Source organism: Castor canadensis, chromosome 4 (genome assembly GCF_047511655.1).
Source record: "Castor canadensis chromosome 4, mCasCan1.hap1v2, whole genome shotgun sequence".
NCBI lineage: Eukaryota > Metazoa > Chordata > Mammalia > Rodentia > Castoridae > Castor > Castor canadensis.
The window spans coordinates 96,525,028-96,550,497 of NC_133389.1; the positions used below are offsets into that span (position 1 = coordinate 96,525,028).

The following is a 25,470-nucleotide window of genomic DNA, read 5'->3' on the forward strand; positions in this document are numbered from 1 at the left end:
GGGAGTCTGAGAGTGAAATTTCCTTACCCTGAGGGGAAGGTTTGCCTTATTTCTCCCCCTCTCCTTTTACATATTTGAATATAGTGCTCTGCATCACTTGGGTTGAGACCAGGAGAAGGAATGATAAGTGCTATTCCTAAAAATTTTCTACTTTAAAAAATGCTGCAACTTCATGCTGGGCATGGTGGACTAAGGATGTCTTCACAACACTCACCAGGCCAAAACAGGGAAATTGAAAGTTCAAGGCCAGCCCAGGCTATCTAGTGAGACCCTGTCTCAAAACACACAAGTAAGCAAACAAAATAGAACACTAAAATTTCAATAGGATCTCTCCACACTTCTGATCTAAGCTTATACAGGTTATTGGAAAAGATTTCAGAAGGTCTAGTTACCATTTCACTCAGTAAACTAGAGAAGGTATCATCACAGTGATGTGTTTACCACATGGAGAACCCAATCACCTATTTTATGGCTTCAAGTTATCTTCCTGCCACATCACCTTCTCTTCCTTATGTATACCACATATATCTATACTCTTACAAAAGACCTTTGCTTTGCTATTATGTATCCGTGATCATTCTTTTTCTTCTTCACATGAGATACTCATGCCCAATCTCAGGAACCTCTTTTTCCTTCAAGCCTCCAGCACACAACCTCTGCTAATATATTCCCATTGTGGTTTCTGTTCTCACTATCATTGCCTACTACAATCATATGCTATCACTTGTTTTTGAATCCAAGAAAATTTTATAGTGTTTTTTGAAAATTATTAATTAATCATGACAATTAAATCTGAGATTTAAGTTTAAGTTGACTCTATTAGTTTTTTGATGCCTGAAAATAAGTCCTGCTTCAAATAAGGAGACTAGCCCCCTATCTGAAATCATTTTATTGGTGTAAACTTCCTGTTTAAATAGAAAATTCATTGTAAACAGAAGAAAATGTTATTCATGTCATCACACTTTACAGGGCCTACCAGTGTATGGTATTTTGTCAAGATGTACTGAATGTAAGGCTGAAGGGAACATGGAGTGAGGCTGAAATTTGCTGGTTCACAGTGCCAACACTCAATAAATGTTCATTGAACACTGACAAAAAATGGAGTATTTGAAAGTTACTTTGCCTGGTATTCTCAGCAGCCTAGGTATAATCATATGCTACAATAGATTTGTAGAGATAAGAGATACTTAAGAATAACTGGAATATCAACTTGAGGGTGTATACTTATGAGTCTCAATAAGAAATGAAAAAAGAAAACTACATACAGATTGACAAGTAGCAATAAGAGGCTTGCTACATTCAACTGCATGAATCTATAACAGGCTAGGTACAAGAGATTCTGTACAACACAAATGAAGTGTTTAGCTTATAAATATGAAAGGAAGCAAATTTTTATTAGAAACAAATTAAGCATCCATTTCCTATGTACCTAAGGAATTATATAACATTCAAGTTATATTTGCTCCTGCCATTAGGATAATCATAAAAATTAATCAAATTTTCTCTGTTAAGACTCTCACTATGCTTCTGATCTGAACTTATATAGGCTATGAGTAGTGAAGGAGAAGACTTAGGAATAAGGTCTAATTTACATTTCACTCTATTTCTTTATTATCAATTATAATTTAAACAAAAAATTAAAGATACTATCACATTGCACGGGAACTTTTTTTTTCAAGTTGGCAGGTGTGATATGGGCATATTCAACTGAGTTATGTTTTATTCTTGGAATTAAACAAAATTACCCATCCTTTCCTCAGTCCTAATATGTAACTGCATGAGTCTATGAGCTTACAGTGGTTGGCAAGAGGATACATGGGAGAATTTAAACCAACTCAAGACTGTGATAGACTTCTACCTATTCTCATTTTTTTATTCTCCTTATGATAGTTCTACTCTTTAAGTCATCATCATAATTTTATCCTGAAACTGTTAAAATTTTTATTGTATGTTTTACAGTTTGGTTTATTACATTATATAATGTCTAACAATTTATGTAACTTGATACATTCAATACCTACATATGTACATATATGCACACATACATACATTATACATAATATAATCCTTGGAATCTAGAGAAAACTAATTTCCATATGTGTCAACATGCTGACAAAGTGATATATTTAAAATACCTGACTTAGTTTCCTTACTTACTTAATGAAAGACATGATATACTGTAGGTTTGATGTGAGATTTTAAATAAGGAGTGAAGGATCCACTGGTGAATTTTGAGCAAAGAAATGATACAACTGCTTATATTCCAAGATCATCATTCTTCTACTTAAAGAACTGATACCAGGAATGCAAGGATAGAAAATAGTGACCCACAACTCAGAAATCCTGGCAAGAGATGATGATGATGTCTCAGGTTTGGCTGACAATAATGAAAAATCTGAGAAGTAAGAAGAATGTGAATCTATTTTGAAATCAAAGCAATAGAATTTTACCTTATGTGAGATAGATATAGGGTGCACGAGGGAGGCACCAAGTGTTTTACTCTGAGTAAACAGAACAACAGAATTGTCATCAACAAATGGAAAAGTTAGAATTGCAGAGAAAGGTTCACTTTGTGGACATGTGAAGGCTAAAATATGTTTTAGATCCAATTACAAACCACCTCCAACTTACAGGTTTAAACCATCATTTTTGCTCATAAACTTCCAGTCTGAGCAGAGTTGTATAGGAGTGACTCATCACTTCTTCCTGAGACTTGTGGTGACATGGAGACTGGAGCGACAGCACAGCTGGGGGCTGGAATTATTGGAAAGTTTTCTCACTCAGCCGGTCTGGCTGTAGGTGCTGGCTGTCAGCTGGGGCTTCATCTAAAGTTATTAGATCAAAAATCTACCTGTGGTTTCTTTATGGGGCTGCTTAGATTCCTCACAGCAGAGTGGCTTGCTTCTAAAAGCATCTCAAAGGAAGAAAATAAAAATTTTATCTCCATTTAAGTTGTAGTAGTCTCAGAAGTTAACATGTATCACTTATACCAGAAGTAGATTCAAGGGTATGGACAAAGGGCTCTACCTCATCCTTTTAGAAAAATGTCAGTCACATAAAAAGGACATATGTGTGTAATGTCATATCTTAATTTAATTATCATGGAAAATATAATCTGCCACACTTGTCCAAATGAAAATGTTGATGACATAGTTGATTTAAAACTCAGGATGGGATATTGTGGCTTACCATGGAATCCCAGCTTCTTGAGACACAGATTTTGGAAGGATCACTGTTCAAGGACATTGCAGACAAAAAGTTAGCATTACCTCCATCTCAACTAACAAGATGTGCATGGTAGCACACTTCTATAATTTCAGCTATGCAGGAAGTCATACGTAAGATGATAGTGGTCCAAAGCTCACCTTAGACAAAAAAGTGCAAGACCCTATCCAAAAAATAAGTAACACCAAAGAAGGCCTAGTGGTATGGCTCAAGCAATATAGCATCTGCCCAGGAATTCACAAATCTCAGTACTGCAAAAAAAAAAATCTAGAATTAAGGTAAGGTATGGTCAGAGTATGTATTGATGATAGAATCTTACACATTTAGATGAGATGAGACTAATAAAGAGAAACCAGATGCAGCAACACCTGAGCCCTTGAGAACTCAAAAGTTAAGAGGTCAAAGAGGAAAGGAAGAAGGAACAAATGAGAGGGAGCTAGGCTAACCACTGAAAGAAAGAGCATCAAGAGAGTCAATTTTCTTCTGCCTTATTGTTCTCTCTGAATACCATTCGCTCAAGAGTTTGTTCAGACTTCCAGTGTGCATTGCTGAGTCTGAGGCATTTCCCCTACTCAGGAAATGCATTGTCACTTGTGCTCTCTTCCCTGTGGCTATTGGCTTATCTTAGGGTGGGCATGTAACCTTCTCCAGGTGAAAGAGAAATAAAGGGATTATTACAAATGTTTTCCCCACCCCAAATGAAACCTAGCAAGGAAAAGATGTTCTATGCTATCCTCCTTGTTTTAACGCAGATGTGCTGACATATATAAATATATATTTTGTGAATGGAAGAAAATTTTTTTAAAAAAATTGAAATATCAAGAGAAGTCCTAAATAGATTGATTGAGAAAGCACAGAAAGTAGCAGGATTTTGAAGTGGAAAATTTACATGGGCCCTGAATAAGAATGATCAGAAAACAAATTTTGAACTTCATTCAAAAGGTAATGGGAATTCCGTCAAAGGTTTTACATAAGCAGGTTTTATTTAAAAACAATTGCTCTGGCCTTTGGTGAGGTCAGATCAAATAGAAGCTCCTGAAGTGGCTGTAGATAGTAAGGGAACAGCAGATTCAGTTAGGGGAAAGGCAGTGAAAACAGACCATGGAAGTTGATAGTAGAGTTAGTTAGAAGAAATAAAAAACTACCAAACTTGGTAGTAGATTAGACTCATTTCAAATTTATGATGTACAGTTTGGGGTCCTGTGAAGCTTCCAAATGGAAACCCAAGAAGACAGGTACATATAGTCATCTAGAACTCAAAGAAAAAAAGAGAACAGGAAAGAAAAGAACAAAGAAGGTAAACAAAAAAAGCTTTGATGAACATGTTTGCTTGATAATCAAGAGACACATATATGGAAATTCAAGTTTTGGAAATACCTGAGAACTAGGTTGATATTAAAAGGCTATTTCATTCATTTAACAAATAATTTAATGACTTATATAAGCAATCCTAGGGCAAAATTTAGAATTGAGAATCTAGAAATACATTGATGTTTTTATTTGGATTTACAAACAAGTAAAAGAACTTCATAATGAGTATGACTTCTTCAAATATGTATAAAAATACATGAGTGAAATGAAAATAAACTTTTCTTTCTGCTTAACATATATTTTGAAGTTTGTTTCAGACATTATATCTAAAATGAAATATTAATATAGTTTTCTGGAGATTTTTTTCCTAAAGAACTTAATAAAACACATACAATTCTCAGAAGATAGGTGTAAATCTTACAATTACCCTTTCTCTGGGTGCACAGCTATAGATCTTGGTTGATCCAGGCCTTGGGAAATAATTACATAACGAAAAGAGCCATTGAGTCTTGCAACTTCAATTAAGTTGAAACCATGATCTGTCCAATATATATTACCTAGGAGAAACACAGAAATGTTTACAATGGAGCTGTGACAAAAAAATTACAATTAAATTTCTGAGCATTCATATAACTATTAAGAAATTTTTCCCTTTGTATATTCTTTTACAATGTACTTCCTAAGCAGAAAACTGTAAATATACTAATACATAAAATCATCCAAGCTTAATCTCATGTATTTCTGGCGTAAACCATATAATTATATATATGTTAAAAGTAAGCTGAAACTTTCCCCACTCATTGAAGGGATCTATTTTAACTTTCTATTGACTTTGGGCAAAAGAAAACTTTTAAAATTTTATGTGTTTTGTTTACCTGTCTTATGGAGCTCTCAGGAGATTTGGGCAAAGTTAACAACACATAATCTATCTCTACATAAAAATACTTATCCAAAGACCCAAAAGCATTAGAAAGAGTGAAGCCAAAAGCAAAAAAGACTATTTACCCCCTTGGCTAGAATTTTTTTTTTTTTAATGTTATAAAACAGAACCAGAATTTTTATGAAACAGATTGAGTCCCTAACAATATAGCTGTGAAACAAAAACAAAAAGAAAGAGAAAGCTGTAGATTATACCAGCAATCCAGTCAATCGCTATCCCTTCTACTCTTCCCAAGCCATTGGTAATGATATCTTCTTTCCATGTCTGATCTCTTTTAGCTCGGCTGATTTTATTGAAGCCCATGTCCGTCCAATAGATGGTATCATTTTCTATGGTTAAGAACAGAAAACACATACACACATACTGTAAAAGATATTGATATATGTATTAGGATCACATAGCCTTAATATTTTGGAATGGGGTTCTCATCCTGAGTATACTAGAATATAACTTCTTCAAGATAATTTGCAAATAAAAATAGGAAGAAAAGTATTAAAATGATATGAAAGAACTTATATGTCAGTCAAATTATTTTTAAAAGTACATTTCTCGAAATGATCTATCACATTTTTATTTTTCTTCATTCTGCTATTCATTTTAAGTCAATAAATTCTTATACCCCATGAATTTGCAAACATGATGTTAAATCATGTCATTTTGGACCACATTTTTTTCTCTTATTCCTTCATTTAATGCCTCTAATATATAGAAATACTACTACTGAGGATAAACAACTCAACAAAACCTCAAAGTACAGACAATGTAAAGAAACAAAAAGGCATTTCAACTTCTTGACGGTATTTTAACTAGAAGGTCATTCCAAATGCATAAAGCCTGACAATGTCTTATCCAATTATTTCTTTTGAGGCACTAAATAGTTTCCCAAATGTCAACTGCAAGCCCCTTACATTATTTTTTAAACTCTTGTACTAATGGGCTTAAGAATACTTGAAGAATTGCCCTATGCCATCATTGAGCATTTAAATAACAGTGCTTTTTGAATATTTGAATGAAAAAATGTGCTTAAAGACTATAAATGAAATAGTACATGTATGTGCAGATGCATAATGAGTGGTAAATATATACCAATGATTTTTAAGTACAGGTAGTGACTGGAAAGACACTGGGGGTGAATTATTATATAATTAACTAGCCACCAGCTAAATAAGTTTTTTCTGTTGTGACCTACATGGTCGTTCAAAGAACAAATCCTTTAAAACCAATATAATTCCCCTGTGGCACAGCAACAGACTCCCAAAATAAAGAAAATGTAATTAATATAATAAAAACATTTATCAGTAGGTTTGGGAATTCCATTTCAAATGAAATACAGTCTGAATCCTTCAACCTGTTTGGGGAAAGATACCAAATAGCTATGTTCTTAACAGCAATAACATCAAATACATAATTGTTTATGCAGAGGAGATATAATATCCCAATATATGCCCGGAAAGAAAAGATTTGTCTAATTTTCTAATTAGTACACAAATTTTCATTATTGAAATAGAGACTCAATCAACAAAATAAGCATTATTTTACATAAATATTAAGCATTGTATATTGAGTTCAATTTTCTTCCACAAATATTAAACCCATATATTCATCTGCCTACATTTTTTTCTCCACTTGTCTATAGAAAAAACAATTCTGATATACAAAAGACAAATTCTGGATTTTTTTGGTGGGGAGGCGTTAGTAAGGGTTTGAACTCAGGGCCTTACTAGGTAGATGCTCTACCACTTGAGCCACTTGTCAGCCCTCTTTTGTGCTGGGTTTTTTCGAGGTTGGGTTTTGGGAACTATTTGCCTCAGGGTGTTTGGAACCAAGATCCTCCTGATCTCTGCCTCCTTAGTAGCTAGGATTATAGGCATGAGCCATGGAAGCCCATCTAAATTCTGGCTGGATTTCCTACTAGGAGCATAATTCTCTTGCAATCCTTTCCATAGTAATCCCCCTTGCTCTGGTGGTCTGCTGGGTAGCATCTTCAGAACTTGTTTCTTTGGTGAAACACTTTGTGATTGTCTTCAGTCACTTTTTCTCATGCTCCACATCCAACTCATCATCAAATACTCTCATATTTGATCCATTTCCAAGAAGTCTAGGTTCTGTTTATTTTTCTTTAAAGCATAGTCATTATCCAACTACCTCTCAAACTCTCTACTATTTATATTGAAATCTAAGCCAGAATTAACTTTTTAAGGAAATCTTGCAATAGCCTCCTAACTGGTTTACTCACCTTGTACTTTTGCTCCTGAACCTCCTTTTCTTTTGTCTTTTCTCCATTTAGAGACTATGATTACACTTTTTCAAAAAATAAATAAGATTCTAGGGACCCAGTGGCTCACACCTGTAATCCTAGCTACCTGGGAGATTGGGATTGGGAGGATAGCTCTCTGAGGCCAGTCAAGGTAAAAAGTTTGTGAGATCCCATCTCCAATATAACCAGAGCAAAATGAACTGGAGGTTTTGCTCAGGCAGTAGAGTGCCTAATTTCTGCCCCACTACATTCCAACTCTCCATTTTCCATTACATTCAAGGTATAATTACAATTCCTTTCCATGACCTTCATGATTTACTCATACCCTCTAAACATCTATCTGATATCCTTCTATTCTTTCTTTCACTTATCATCTCTAGTAACACAGACTTTGCTGTTCCTAAGAGAATCTAATTCCTCTTCACTCTAAAGTTCTTTGCTTTTTCTTTCTGTCTGGAATGTTCTTTTCCCATATATATGAACAGATCTGTCTTAGTTCAAACATCCCCTTCTTATTGAAAATTCCCTTGATTATTCTATAAGAATTATTCCCTCACCATGCTCTATTCCTCCTTACAATATAGCACATATCACTATCAAACAAACTATTTTATTTTTTCCTTTTCTAAAGTCTGTCTTTTCTCATAGGAATGCATTTCTCTGAAGCTTGGGACTTTACTTTGTTCACTGTTTTATTTCTAACAACTGGAATGGTTCTTGGCATGTAGTACCCTACCATCAAAATTTGGTGAATAAATGAGTAAATGTGATTTGCCATATAAAAAACTGGAAACAAACAAAGGAAGACACAAGTCTTGCCATGAGGTGCTAATAAGCTTTAAGGAGCACAAGGTATGCAGATGGGAAAATAACTGACAAATACATAATAGTGTAAGATGAGAATCATTCAAGTTATACAGATCCATTTTGGGCAGAAATTCAAAGAAGTCAATCCTAACAATCTTCACAGATATAAGAAAAAAAAGGATCCTTGGTTTGTATGTGATTCTTAACTTTTGCATTACTCTCGAAGATCTTTGCCATCTCTGAAAAATTCTACTGTATAATCATGAAGCATTCCTTCACACAAACACTATCTCTTGTGCACGTGTAGCTTTAGTATCATATTGCACTGAAATTATGTTTTTGGTGTTTCTTTACTGAACAAGACTGAATTATTTCATAAGCAGTCACTATGATTGGCTCAACTTTCCTGTGAAATCGTATGTGGAGTAGACAATGTAATACTTAGGTTGCCTCTAAGTGGTCAGGTCCTTCAGACCATAGCACAGAGGAACTGTGAGGATTCCTTTCTATTAGGATTTGGAAATCTGAGAGCAAATCATGCATCTGATGATGCATGAAGAAGGATAAAGAGGATGGAAAACTAAATCACTCATTCATAACTAACCCTCTCTCCTTATCATTTTTTCCATATACATATATTGAATATCTGTACACACACTCTCTAATATATGTGAACACCTATAATGTAAAAACAAATTAGATAAAAATGTCTTAATTAGAATAAGAATCAATATAAAAGATGACAAAATTTTATAATAAATGCTAAATATATGAAACGGATATAGAGGCAGAGATAGGAGGTGAAGAAATGAATACCTTAACTTTGTCTTGAAATTTATTTCAAAATATGAACACTAACTTTAATGACCTCCAGTCAACAGATATGTATACTTATCATACACTAAGAATTTTTGTAGACATAATAACATGTGACCATAGCAGACACTGTTCCTGCAATCATGCAATGTGTTTTCTGGTGGAGAATTTAACATAAACAATCATAAGACATGGTAATTTGGTAATGTGTAATTTAAGCACAGGAATAGCAAATAAAACTTGAAATTTAAGACAATAACAATTGTAATTACCCCCCCCCCAGAGATATAATATTACAAATAGATTCTCTGTCCCCATTTTCAAGGACTACCATGTAGGCATTGGGTACTAACTATTGTACATTGTAATTAAAGTCATATATTGTCATAGTGATATTTGTCTGTGAAGCAAAGGAGAAACCTTTTAAAGAGAAAATTTAAACATTTTTGAGTTGAGAAAAGTTTTCCCTGGGCATTTATGAGCTGAGGGACTAATTAGGAAATGCAAATCTCTTAATGTCCTTTCACATTTAAGGGTCTATTTTATGATGATAAATCCACAAGCTTTACTGACCAGGTTGTGAAGATGTGCTCATTCCATTTTATCATGGGTTTCTGAGTACTGTAAAGGTTAAAGCCATGTTTCTTGACTGAAACTTAATAGTATCCCAGAAAACAATATATGTGAAACAAAACACACAAAAAATTATATGATGTTTAGGTATTGCGTCTTCTATCCCAATGAAATAATAATCAGAACACTAGAAAAACTGTAGAAGAGTTTGAAGAGCCTAGGCCTGGGTTTTATCATTTTTCTGTCACTTACCATGAAACTTTCAGAAAATACTTTGTCCCTCCAGGCCTCATTTGTCATACATAAATATATGTGCATTTGTATGCATATATATATATATATACAAAAAGAAGGTAAATTACAATTTTATTATTATATTATTGTTGTACTGGGGGTGAACTGTGACATTTACAAAAGTATTTATAATGTATGATAGTTGGATTCACCCACTCCATCATTCTCCTTTATTTGCCTTCTCCTCCTCCTTACAATAGTTTCAACAGGCCTCACTGCTCCATTTTCATACATGAGAACATAACATTTCCATCATATTCACCTTTTCTTATGTCTTCCCAAAATCCCACTGGTACCAATCCCCAGATAGGACCTGTTTTTACTTCCCTGCCCTCCTCCGTTTTTGAAAAAAATACTTTTTTTTGTTTAAGATAGTTATACACTTTGACATTTCTATGTATATATTTATTATAACCCAAGTTGGTTCATTCCCTCAGTTTTTCTGTTATTTTAATTCCCTTCTTATGATGATTTCAACAGATTTAAAAATTCTATATTCATTCTTCTTTAAAAAGTACATCAACAGTATTCAAGGATGGTAACATTTAGGTTTTACCTTTAATGCCCCTTCTAAATTTGATCTTCTAATGTTATGTGTGTTTAATTTTTACTTGCACATACATGGAATATGGTATACCAAAATGCAATTCAAACTTAGCAGTTTTAAAGATTTTTTCCCTTTAATTTTTGCTCACTTTACTTAGCTCTGTTATCTGGAGCAAAAAAAAAATAAAGCATAAGATTTTCCACAGAGCACGCAAGTACTAGCTATTAATCCACATTTCTTTTTAAAGTGTACCACTTTACACTTATCCTATTAAATGCCATCTTGTTAAATTTGGTCAAGGATCCTGACTGTTGACATTTTAAAAAATCGTATGTCATCCAATGAATCTTTCAGTGATATCCATAAATCTGGTAAGTTTTCTATATCCTCATTCAAGTCAGTGATAAATGAGCTGAATTGGATCAAAAATGTACTTTTGACATACCATCGAAAGCTTTCTGTGCCTTAATAATTATATTTATACATATTTATGCACATAAATCTTGAAGGTAAGGCTTAATGAAGTTTTAATATGGAAAATATTCATGTAACCACCCCCAAGATCACTGCCAACATCTCACAGGGCTCCTTTTTGTCCCCTGTGAGTCTGTGGCCTTTCTCGCCTCTTACAGGGAGCCAATATTCTGACTTTTACCAACGAAGAGTATTTTTTTAAACTTTTCTTCTAGATTGGAAAATGTAGTATGTGCCCTTTGGTTTGACTTCCTTCCTTCATCATTATAACTATTAGATCCCTGCTTCTATTGCATGTACCTTGCTTTTCCATGGTGTGAAAATACCATAATGCAATTACACATTTTGAGCATTCAAGTTGCATTCAATTTCTGGCCATTATGGATACTTCTATAAACATTCCTATCCATGTCTGAGAGTGGAGATACACCATCATTTTTGTCAAGTGCATTCCCAAATGTAGAATTGCTGAGCAATTTGATGAATACTGTTAATAAGTAGGGTTTTTTTAATGCATTAATTATCTCAATCAATTCTCTCCTAATTAAAAATCTAGCACCCAGACTTTCTTCAACTATTGTTGAACTTCACCATCCTTTTCATTTCTGGTTAATTCAACCATGAGGGCTAGTTAGTTCAGTGAACAGGCAAAACAAAATTTGAAGATTCACCTATTCTTAGGAAGTGATTTAGCAAGTTTAGGTATCTAGCCAGATATGGGGCAATAACTGCCTTCAACTAAGCAACATCTTTAAAATATGTTAGTATTAAACATTAAAGGAAACCTTATTACTTCAACTTCCTCTCCATTGACCAGAATTTTTTTTCACTACAGCTGAGAGGGATTGAGAGGTAAATACCCTAAGACACTGGTTTTTGGTAAGTTTTACAATATATAAACATTGTAATATCTGACCAAAATGAAGCAAGGATAGAGGAAGGGAGGAAAAGAGGAAGAAAGGGAAAATAGAGGAAATAATTATATTTCTACATTTTTGTTATTGACATAGCTTTATCAATCTGCTAACATGATATAACAGGAAATTTTAGGGAGAAGAGTAGGATAAACTGAGAAATTCTAAAAGAAATGTATTTTTAAATTCTGTGACTGGACCTTGAAGGAAGCAGTTCTATTATCTCCTACCAGTATTTTTTGCATAATTTGAAACCAGTTTTATCTATAATAAGTCAAAATGTAACTGCTATGGATCTACCACCTAGATTGAGATATCAAAAAAAAAATTACTGACATGGCTGGTGAGGTAAAAAATATACAAAGGTAACCAAGAATTCATTAAAAAAAAAAAGTTTCCCACAACTTCTTTTATTTAAAAACAAAAACCTGTCACATCAACTCTTGGGAGGACCTGGATTTGTTCATTAGATAAAGAGGGCATTGGTAATGAAGACAGATCCTTATGCATAGTTCCTAAAATATTAGTTTGGTAAATGAGGTCATGGAATTTCAGAATCTGGTTGATATTGGAGACTAGCTTTTCCCTAGTCTATTAACTAAATAATTTTGTATAAATTGCACAAATTTTGTCTTTAGTAAGAGGTTCCAGTAATAATATGTTAGAGCTTTCATGTATCTCTTTAGGAAACTTAACTAAAATATAAAACTCAAGGAATTATATAAGGACACCTCCATACATAGAACATTGAAATTTATAATTTTACTTAGCCTGAATTATATCCCAATTCCTTTGTTTTGATCTTATTGGATCAATTACACTATCTCATATTTTATAAAGAAAGACAATGATGCTCAGTTTCAAAAGCGTATGTTAACTTATCATTCTTTGTGATCTGTTTCTCAATAAATTTGAGGCTTGGGTTCTACAGAATATTTTATCTATGGATATAAGACTATTATCAGTTAATGAACTATTTATTACTTTATTGAGAAAGCTATTAGGATATACTTATTGTTGCTGAATATTTGACTTTTATTGTTACACGTTTTTACAAAGCTATATGGAATCAAGTTAAGCTCACATTGATGCTTACGTACAACCCACACTGTAAGTTTTATTACTGAGTCAGAAAAGGTAGTATCCTCCACCTCACTGTCCTTCAGCTACCAAGTTTTACTTGGACTTTAATTATTTTCTGTCACTCTCAGATGACTTTGTTGCAGTTACTTTCCCCATTTGTAGTCAGAAATATAAGCATTCTCCATAATTTTTATTGTCACTCATTAGCAGTGACCTTAACAGACAGGCCCAGAAATATAATTGTTGCCACATTTATAAAGGCTGCCTTAAGGCCCTGTAATTTATTAATTCTTTTGGCTTATCTAAGATAACAGTTTCCAATCTGTTCCTCATTTTAAAACATTCACAGATATGACAGTTAACTCTAATGCAAGCCCCCTCTTTCTGCCCTTTCAAAAATCACCTTTTCCAATATAGTTTTTGAAATAGCAAGCTTTCTCATGTCACTTTTATATTTTCAATTATTATGCTTTCAATCTAACATTTTATTCCTGTTTCATGCAATTTCATAGTCTAGCCTTTTACATTAATCCATTTTTTTACTTCCTACCCATGCTAACAGGACATTTGCACAAACATGAAATATAAACAAATAGAATTTATGGAATCATGGGCCAGGGATATTTATTATATGATAAAAATCCCAAACTAAAAATTAGGTAAAGGACCTTTATTCTGTGAAGTGTTGTGTCCTGCCCACCACTGGTTTCTCAGTGGCAATTTACATGGAGCCCAAGCCTCATGCCATATCCCTGGTTTCTCCCTTCTTTCTTTCCCTTTCATCTCAACCTATTATCATCTCTTTCCCTTTCTGTTCACTTATTCTCCAAAGACAAGCTTTCCCTAGCAATTGTTCTCAACCTTGGCAACAGATATGCATTTGCATAGTTTAAATTCAGTAATCATCAAATGGCTATCCATTGGAATTACATGGAGAGTTTAAGGAAATAGCAATGATGCAGCCATACCTGAGATTTTAAATTACTTAATCTGAAGTACTGTGCAGGTTATGCATTCCTAGATAACCCACTGAAATTACAAATAACAAGAAAATTGCTTTTATTTAGCAAGGTTCATGAACTTGTAAAGGAGATTTCAATTCTGAAATGCTACTTCCTGTCCCCTTCACAAGTACAATCTCATTGCTCTTAGTGACTAACTACTAAAGAAATTTTCAAGGAAACAAGAGGTTTGAAGCTATTTTTCTTTTCTAGCTGGTAGTTGCCTTTAAATAACAGAAAGCTTTTTTTAAAAAACTTTATCAGTTGATTCTGATATATTATTAGTCCTAGATCTCTAAAAATCTCTGTTCTTCAATTTATGCTGAACCAAGACAATCCCCAAGGCAGCTTTTTCAGAGGTTATTTTGCTTTGATCCTCCTCTACTCCCAATAAGCTGACTTTTTTGTACTATATTTGTGCCCTATTCTATATATATGTATATTTTTGCAGGAGTTTTTCCTTTAAAGTACATAGACATTGTTAGCTCTGAAGTTGATCATACTTGTCTTTATACTAGTTATTAATAAAAAAAATTAATTTACTAAAAACTTGTAAGAAAAAATATAAAATTATGAAGCATTCATTTTTATCTCATTTTCTTCCTCAATTTTTCTTTTAGTGCTCATTTTCTCACATTTAGTTGTCAATATTATTGCATTTCTCTTACTTTGGAAAGCTGCATAAAATACTTCTCAGAACAAGATTAGGCATGCATTACTAATTTAACATCAAATGCATGTTATAGACAAGTGACTTAAAAGTCAGGTAGGCTAATCTTTGAGAATGGCTAGAATTATCAAGAAAATCCAAGACAATACAGAAAAATGTTAAACTTTTGGTTTTTACTTTTGTGCTTCTCATCCTTTAAAAAATTCTACTCATGTATATATTCGAATTTATTAAATTGCAATGTTTGGTACTTAATAAAAATATATCCCTAGATGAGTAAATATTTTATTACTGTAAGAATAAACTTTTTAAGTGAAATCCCTGTTTACCTAGCAGATTATACATGTAAAACAAAAGCTTAATACTACTGATGCAGCTACAACATTGAAACTATTTTTACAGTGTAACCAATAGACAATGAAGGTATTTTTGTGGTATAATAATTTCTTTAGGATGTTGCTTGTCACTGGAAGGACAGACCTAAAGACTTAGACAACCTGGCTATGCCTTACTGCCCTGAGGATCAATGTCTCCACACTACTGAACCATGACACGGCCTTTGGAACCTTTGGAGCAGACTGTGAGGTTGCAGGAAGTGAGAGGGAAGGAGGGTAATGAAAGCAGTGAAGGCGAAACCTCCACCAAGGTAACAAGACTTCTACTGAGCCTTGAAGACGGGGTAGCAATGGGATTAGAAGGGATGAACAAGAAACTTCACTTTAATCTACTTCAAATAAAAAGACAATTAATGAGTGTAGTAAATTATCAAAATAGGAGGGAGAGACAAAAACTTTTCCACCCAGTTTAAGGAACATGCAATTGTGACGACAGCCAGCTCATAATCTCTCTACTGCCTTGGTTCTCATATGAATTAAGTTGTACTTTCTATTCTTTCCAAATGTTGAAATCATTTCTTCAAACATTTTTAGGTTAAGAAAGACTCAAGTTTTCAATATTCCTTATTAAAAGGAATTCAATAATAAGGTGCTAACGACTTACATTTGTTTCTTTCATCTTGAGAAAGGCAAATCAATATAAACGCTAATGGGCAATTATCTTACTGCAACAAATCACTAAGAACTCCATCTTTGTGAGTAAATAAAAAAAAATCTGCAGACTTCAAAGGTATTGGATATCTTAATCCCCTTAAGGTCCAATGTTATGAAAGCTTAGATAACGTACATTCTCTTTTAAATTACTATTTTCTCAAATAAGAAATATAAGCCTGTCTGGCTTTTGTGTCCTGAATAGAATTTGCATTAAACATACTTATTACAAAAGCAATTCCCTTTCAGGTTTTGAACTGTTTCCTTTCAGGGTAACAGAAAAAATCTTTCACATTTCCTTAAGCACTCATAATTTTTTCTTTTCAAAGCAGTTGCACTGTGTTGTGTTTTATACGCATTAAGTTACTCCTTATAGTCCTTATGTGGCTAATTATCAATTTCAGGTAGCATAGAAGAGCTAAAATATCTTGTTATCCTCTCATCCTCTTCAAATTAGAAGAGTCTGAAAGCAGTCCAAGGAAAAATTCTTTAAATTTATTATGTTTTAGCCTTCCAGATATAAACTACAGCCCAATGCAATGGTGCAAGCCTGTAATTCTGGCTACTCAGGAAGAAGAGATCCATGGTTGAAGGTCATCCCAGGAGAAAGGTTAGTGAGACTCCATCTTGACAAAAATGTTGGCACCGTGGTACATGTCTGGGTTTCCAGCTATGGGAGAAGCCATTGGCAGGTAGATCACAGTACAGGCAAGCCAGGGCAAACATGTGAGACCCTATGTAAGAAATAACATCGAGAGTAGAAAAAGGGCTAGAGTTGTTGCTCAAGTGCCTGCTCAAGTTCCTGAGTTCAGACCCTGAGATTAAAAAACTGAACTGAAAACAAACCCACATATGCAAGCTATAGAACTGAGACAGCATGTTCCATCGACTTGTCTTTAGAATACAATTACAAAGGAATTTCTTCAGGAATTCATAAACCCATTCCAGAAAACACTGCCTTTCTGTTTTTCAGGCAGAAATCTTCCTTAAATGTTCTGTTATGACTCAAATTAGTTAACTGGACAAAGATTGTATATACATAAAAATATCAGCTTTTTCAACAAATATGTTTGCATTGCTTTTTCATTATCTCTTGTGGTGAAAAAGAATTCCTTAATTAAAGGTCTTGTGATGAGAAGAATGTATCTTAAGGACTAAAGGTATAGACACTGAGATTTGATACCTGAGTTAACAATCTGCAAGTTACTGAGTCTTTCTGAGAAGTTTCCCAATGTATCAAATGTGAAAAATAAACTGTCATGAGGACTAAATAAGTGTATCTTGGTTGAAGCATTGAATACCTAGCTACCCAGCACATAAAAAGTATAATAACATACCAACTACTATACATAAAAACACAAATGAAAAATATCTATGCAAATAAATTTGGTAAAAGTTTTAAAGTTTTAGTTTAACAGAATATTCTCTTTATAAATTTAAAATTAAATAGAAAATATTTCAATATGTTACTTGCAAAATGAAAATGATCTCTCCCAAGGAAATAAGAGAAAATAAACTATTGAAAATAAATAATTAGATACTGTGATAGATATTTCCACTCTCTAACCATGAGTTTTATATACTAAAATTAAAAAAAAAAATTCATTTTCAGGATAAAAAAATTCTTATTAATATCCTCAATGACTATCTCAACATATGTGCATATCCTTTTATTTATAAATGACACATAGACACATACATATGATTCTTATTTTCTGATTTGTATTTACTGTTATTCAGCCACACCTAACATGATCATAAAAGACATAAATAAATGTGCTCTTTTTTGGCCTTTCATAAAAAAGCAAAATGAGTCTTTTATGGTAATAATAAATACAAGGAATCTCTGTTGAATGTTTGATATTATTTGCTAGAATGACACTCAGTATCTATCTGTACAGGAAACCAATAAGCTTCAACAATTTCATCAAATATTTAAGCTGAACTTTACTAAATTAACCCCAATTTCAATCTTAGGAATGGTGAAATGAGCCAGAGAAAAAACGTAAAGGAAAGAAGTAGTCATATGAACTGGGCTGTGGATGGTAATTATTAGAATTGATCATAGTTTTGATCTTAGCAAAATCAGAAACAGGTATTTCAAAATATAAGAAGTGTCAAAGCAACTCAGCCAACAGATACTTTCTACTTCAATTAAACTATTAGCTCTTGTGGATGAGAGGTTAAAGATTATATTAGACATGAAAATTAATTTGTACAAAATGAAAAAACTTAAAGATTCCCTTATCAGTTGGCATTATCAGATAAAATAAGTGAAATGAAATTTAATTTTTACAAAAGCTCAGAGTTTTAAAAACAAGGTACATCTCAGAGAGATTAAAAAACAAGATTCTGTAAGAAACTCAGTGAGAATACAAGTGAAATATTTTAGAAAGTTTGTGATAGACTTCTTAAGAAGGGTAGATCAAGGACAAGGTTCTGTTCTGAAGTAGCTAACTTGAAATGTTTTCAATTATCAAAGTAGAGCCATAACAATTCTGCATGTGTGTCTATATGTGTGTGTGTCCTTTTCTCCTGCTATGTTACCTTGAGCTGTAAGTCTCTTAGATCTTAAAAGGAAAGCAGTGACAGACGAGCAGATAATTGGAGAGGAGTCTACAAAAGGAAACCCCATAGCTTCAGGAAATCTAGTGAGTGGCTGAGTAGACTTTCCTCAGACTTAAAACTGAATCAATGAATAACACTGTACTTAACACAGCACAAAGTACAAAGGTATTGTACAAATCCTACAACATGTGCCTTTTTTTATTCCAATTGTTTATTGCTCCATAGATATTTAGATACTTGAATGTATGAAAGCTAATTATTAGATCATAAAGCTAAATAATGAAAATGATATTCACAAAATATTATAAAAGTCTATTATTATTCATAAGAGCTCAAACCTAGAAAAAAATGGACATCCATCAGTGTAAAATGAATAAACAAACTAATATAGTCACACAATAACAATATTCAACAAATAAAACTACATACACTTCCTGACCTGGCTACTTGGTTGATCAGTATGATTAAATCAAGTGTAATTCGTCTGTGGAGACACTAAACCTCACAAAGGAGAAAAGAGGTGATATACTAAAGCAATCATAAGAGAGACCTGCATGACCTACAGAAGCCAGAGAAATAGCTCTGAAATGCATCGTGAGGGTGCTTTCTCAAGACAGCTTTGAATGTAACACTGGATACTTTCCCAGGACAGGGGAATTTGTGCTCTGGCAATGTCTCCATGATATGGAACTTACACTTTGCTAGGGTGGCTCTTAAATGCAGAGAGAAAGTATGACTTTCATCTTGTACAAACATCTGCTGCACTGGATTTTAGAGGAAGGAATAAAGAAAACAAGAGAGGTAAATAGGAAAGGAGAAATAGATACGGTCTATAAAGGGAAAAAACTCACCAATCTGGAGGCTGCAGAGAACACCATTCACCAAGAAAAACAGTAATGCAATGCTGATAGAAAAACCAGCATCACTAAGTGTGCTCTGAGGAGTAGGCCAAGGATGACACCAGGAGAAGCAGTCACAAGCTCAGCTCACTAACATCCATAGTTTTGATCCCTTCCCACTCCTACCCCAAATTTAATATAGATGAGGCTGTTGTGCTTAACTGTTAGAAGAGGCCATAACTACTTTGATTGGTAAGGTGGAAAGAATAGCTTTGGAAGTTTGATCTGCATAAAATGAGATGTTTGATACAGGGCAGTGTCCATAAGACCAAAAATAAACTATGCTGCTTAACATCTACTACCCATAAAAACAGCAGAAGCCAGAAGGTGGTTGCTCCAATAAAACATCATGATTCTTGGCACAAGTCTTAGACCTAAATCAATTTTTCAGTTCCAGTACTGAAGAAGTAACCAAGGCCAAGGAAGACAATACTCTGCAACACTCCAGCAATTAAATAACTGTGCTGATCCTCCTAGGTCTTCACCAAAATGACCTATGACCATTTACTTTAGTGACTCAGTATGGAAAGAAAGGGAAAATGTTTAGACATTTTGAGGATCACTGGACATGGAGTTTACCTTCATATCCAAAGACCTAAAGTGTCGTCATCTACCTGTGTTTCAGGATTGGGGACATGGAGATTGCAGAAGCTAGGTAATAAATGAAGTCCTGCATAATTTCTGGCTCATGTGAGCTCACTGTTTCCACAGACCTGTTCCTGGATTATTTTCTTAATCCAAGTATATAGAATTAAGTTTGGTACGCTTAACAGTTGAGTGGCCTCAACATTGAGATTATTGCATCTGCAGTAAGAGCTATCATAGAAAGTCCAAGGGGATACTTCCAAAGCTGCCTCTCTTTACTCTCTCCACCACTACAATCTAACCTGAATTTCAAGGTAGTAAAATCTTATAAAATATCTCAAGGAGAATGGGGATGGAGAAGACTTCTCTCACTATTAAAAATAGGTTGTAGAGGTAAATGGCACTTAATTCATTTCTATTTAACTTGCCAATCAAGCTCCAGAAGAAACTGAATGGAACCTTGAGAACGTCGGTAGACTAGCACAAGCTTAAATAAGTAGTAGCCCAGATTGTATCAGTAGATTAGCAAGTACTCAGATACATGGCATGCAGTCATTAGTATGGTCAATATATTGTTTCTAATCTAATTCTAGATGAGAATCAGAATGAGTCTGAATTCACCTACAGTAGACAGTATTTATTTATAGTTATGCCTCAGGGTTATATTAACTTTCTTACCCTTTGTCATAATATAGTTTGAAAAGATCTGAAATATGGACCACTAGACTCAGCAAAGAACATTACACTGACCCATTATAGATACATATCTATAATCTATAGATAGATAGATATAAGTAGAGATAGATATCATACAGTTCAGGCAAAATAAAAGAGTGATAGTTGGGATGTTGGAGGCATTGGAAAACACATATATTCCACAGGGTTAGAAAGAAACCTCAGGAAGATTCAGGGACTTGTTATTTTGGTGACATTTTTATGAATCTAGTCATCAAAAGCATGCCCAATATCCCCTTCAAAATTGAAGACAATCAATGTCTCTTGCCATCTTAACCCAAAGAAAGAAGCATAGTACATGATATGCTCTTTGGATTTTAAATGTGACTCATTTATAGCACACATCAGATGGGCCTGGGCCCATTTTCCTCATGGTATGAAAAACTGGCTTTAAGCATGACACATATCAGTGAAACTCCAGGCTGTGAAACAATCAGCCTTGTCACTTGAGCCAACAGACCCTGTGTTTTCTTGGGTCAAAGTGGCAGACAACAATGCCATAAGGAGATTATGAAAAGTCTCTGTGGGAGAATCCCAGCACAGGCTCCTGGGCTCCTGAGCTTCTGCAATAAGGATATGCCATTTGTATCAGAGAATGATATATTCTTTGATAAAAGTGCTCCTGACATATTCCTGGGACCTGGAAGAAAGAGCATGCTTGACTTTGAGGTTCTAAGCAACTGTGCATCCATAATTGTCCATCGTGAGTTAGGTTCTCATACATGTAGTCATATGGAGTTCCCTAACAACCAGTTAAAGAAGAAGGAAAAACCAACTTTGTTTTATGACTCATTCAGCTCAATATATGAGTATAATCTAAAAATGAATTATGGCCATAATTAAGGGCAGCTCTGCAGGTCTGTGGATAGGGAAAAATAATCATTCCTGTGTATGAGCTGTGAGCCGTGCACATTGTGTGAAAGAAGTAGCTTGATGTATGCACATATAAAAATTCTGAGTCAGTGGCCAGTGGCCAGGCCATCTGGTCATGAGACTGGAAAGAAAACAATTAGGAAATTAAAGATAAGGAGTTCTGGAGTAGAAGCATGTGTATTGACATATGGAGGTGAGCATGAAATATGAAGACTTATGAATCACATTTTACTATCAACAAAAAACAAATCTTCCACAAAAGGAACACTGATAACACAAATGCCATTGTCGATTGGCTGTATCATCAACCACCCCACAACTGGGTACAGAAACAAAGGAGGCATTCTGTTACAGATGAATATTCAATGGCATGAACTCCCACTTATCTCCAATTACAAAAAAGAGTTTCTTATATTGTACTATTCCTCAAAGACATTAATTGACCAGTTGGTGACAATTCAACCATGTTGGGCACATTCTAATTTGGAAGGGTCATTGTTCATCCTCATAAAAATATAAGTCCATTCCAGGTATGGTCTTTTGTGCTGTAGGTCCTCAGCTATCACCACTATTCAAAGGCTTATGGCACACATAATCCACATTCTTGGATTCCACAGAGAAAGGCTTCACCCACAGGACCCACTTAACAGCAAAAGAAGTATAAAGGTAGACCCATAACCATGGCATCCACTGGCTAAATCATACATCAGATCATCCAAAAAGAGCTAATCTCATAAGTGAAGACACAGCTGAACCATCATCTCAGAAGCAACATTGAAAACATGGGGTACCATTCCCAGGAGACAAAGTAGTCAATATTAAGAGACACCTATAAAGATGCCACATCACCAACAGAAACAATTCATGGCTCTAGGAAGTAAAAGGTGAAAACTACAAAGTCCTCATTTTTTATCACTCTTCACCCATTAGATGATTTGGTGCTTTTCTTTACTTCAACTCTGGGCTTGGTAGGGATAGAGGTCCTGGTACCAAATTGTAGTTACACTTCTCCTAAAGGGTCATAGCAAGAACACCTTTGAACTACATTTAAAGCTGCTGTCTGAGATCTGCTGGTAAAAAGAGGTAAGCAGCAGTGGTGGCTCAGGTTTGTAACTCTAGCTACTTGGGAGGCTGGGATTGGGAGGTTCATATTTTGAGTCCAGCCTGGGCAAAAGTTTCACAAGACCCCATCTCAACCAATAGTTGGGCACAGTGGCCTAGGCCTGTCACTCCAAGCTATGAGGGAGCTGAGTCCTAGAAGACTGTGGTTCCAAGTCATCCCAGGCAAAAAAGTTTATGAGACCCATCTCAATGGGCACAGTAGTGCACATCTGTAATAACAATGGAGACAAGAAGCTTAAAATAAGAGGATCATGGTTCCAGCCAGGCTGGGAAAAAAGTGAGGCCCTATCTCAAAATAACCAGAACAAAAAGGGCTGGAGGCATGGCTCAAGTGGTAAAGTGTCTGTCCAGCAAGTGTGAGGTCATGAGTTCAAACCCCAGTACTGCCCCCCAAAAAAGAGGTAAACAAACTTTCATGGATGATTGATTTTGTATCAATCATGGCCTAAGGTCAGCTATAGCTATATGGTCTGTGACCTTCCTCTTCTAAATATTCCCACAGGAGAAGATTAAAAAAAAAGTTGATACGAACCATGAAGGAGCTATTCCTACACCCCTGAAGGGGCAGAACTCAGTGGTGCATGAGATGGTCTGTGGCAACTAAGTATATGTGCCTTTAAAATCTCTAAGTTGGGGAGGATAATTGATTGAATCCACTGTCTAATTCACACAAAGACCCCACATCCCTTACTGTTCCAAGATAATGGTACCAATGGTGAGGCAGATGGATTCCTTTGAATGGCAATTTTTGGCTCAAAAATTGCTCTGCCTTGCTAAAATTTCTTAGGTTTAAACCACTAAGACTTCCTTTCCTCTTTCCCCTATAGAAGTCAGTAGATTTCCTACCTTCATTTATGCCTTTTCCACTTAATTTCCCTCATCAACCTGATGTGTGCCTAAGATGTGCATTTAGTAATATGGGTGAGAGCAAGAACAAAATCTTACACATAATGACCTACCTAAAAATGTTCCAAGTAGTCACAAAATAAATGTTTTATTTGGCCTACAACATTATTTTCTATAGCTGAACCTTCTCCTCTTAGAAAAAAATTAATAGAAGATTTAGCAATGCACTGCTGGCAATATTTGACCACAACCATAATGTGTGGTTAAGTACGTCTGTTCCTGGTAGGTCCTGTATAGTAGTCACAGTGCCTTCCCTCCATAACTACTTCATTCAAACCTGAAACTTCCCTAACTCACATAGTAGTTTCAGTTTGTGATACTGCGCTAGCCATCTCAATAAACTAAAATTCAAAGTATCTTTTGAGAGTGAGATTGCAGGATGGGTTGAAGATTTGAAGTAACATGTAAATTATAGTGACTGTAGGATGGGGATAGAGAAAAGATTATAGGCTTTACAGAGATTTGGGAATTTGCAAAGCAGGAATATCAAAGAAACAAGGAGTACAAAGGTTCAAGGTGGATATTGAAATAACTGTCAGTGTGGGATATGGGCTCTGCAAAGAGGTAGAAAAGTGTCAAAATAGGTACAATGAGACAGAAATAAATGGGATCATATCACACAAAGTTGAAATAAGGAAAGAGAAGGTTCTGTGGGGTAAGAAATTTAGAGGTTTTGTATTGCAAGGGAATTTCTATTACTATTCATCTTCCTGGGGGAAAAAAGATGGCATTAAATTTACACATTTCAGTTTAAACACATAATTAATACTGGATACTGAATTTCCTATAACCATTATCATCTTCTCTCTAAGAAAAAAATGTTGTAAGTAGCAATTAGTGATCACTTGTTTCATAATATATTTAGATATTGTATTAGTTTGCAAGGATTATCATAAATATTATAGATTGATTGGTTTGGAGAACAGAAACTTACTATCACGACTTTGGAGGCTAGATATCTGAGTTCAATGTAACTAAGCATCCTTTCCTCAGCTTAAAAATGGCCATCTTGCTCTCTTGTCATCACCTTGTGTTTTCTCTGTTGTCTGTACCCAACTCTCTTCTTCTTATGAGAGCACCATAATACTGGCCGAGGGCCCATCCATATAACCTCATTTTGCCTTAATTGCCCCTTCAAAGGCTCTATGTCCAAATGTCATAACATTCTGAGCTATTAGATGTTAGGACTTCAACTTATGAATTTCAGAGGACACAATGCAACCCATAACAGGCATTCATCTGCCATTCTGAATTTTTTTAAATCCACATATGGATAAATGATGAAAAAATACTTTAAATTGCAAAAGAAAATTTGTAACCAAAAGCAAGAAGTTATACAGTATTAAAATTAACATTATGTTGAAAGAACACTATTCATCAAGATGTAAGACATACTAGAACATATGCAAGCCAACTAAAAAAGTACCATGTCTGTTTCACATTTCCAGGTCATCTAAGCATTGAGGACTGATCTAGCAAAGTACATTCCACTACAAATAACCATGATCAACTGAATGGAAAACATGGCCAGACAATGGACAAAACTTCATCAATAACTATATGGTAAATGAACAAAAATCATTAGAAGAGCTGAATTTAAGATCACATCTGTCTCTGAAGATGATAGGAAAATACAGAAGGCCTTCCTAGGACTTTCCATTGAATTCTTTGGCATTCACACTAGTCTTAATTGGCCATATTAGTTATCCTATGCATAGCTTTCAAAGCTTCAGGATATTTTGTCATCCATAAATTTGATCAGCTCTAAGGTAAAACAAATCTTTTATTCCCTTCCATATGCAATTACCTATGGAACATACAAAC

The 25,470-nt window shown here is 34.5% G+C and overlaps 1 protein-coding gene across 6 annotated transcripts in view; it reads right to left on the minus strand.

Annotated features, from left to right (window-relative positions):
* Positions 1-25,470, minus strand: part of Lrp1b (LDL receptor related protein 1B) — a 1,877,349-nt gene that overhangs the window by 464,656 nt on the left and 1,387,223 nt on the right. For all 6 annotated transcript variants that reach the window (XR_012447185.1, XM_074070662.1, XM_074070660.1 and 3 more), the window contains 2 exons: positions 5,671-5,805; positions 4,964-5,093 (listed from right to left, as the gene is read on the minus strand). Coding sequence is in view for 5 of the 6 variants with exons in the window: in XM_074070662.1 (XP_073926763.1) it covers positions 4,964-5,093; positions 5,671-5,805 (265 nt within the window). In the remaining variant the exon portion in view is untranslated. The remainder of the gene's footprint in view (positions 1-4,963; positions 5,094-5,670; positions 5,806-25,470) is intronic.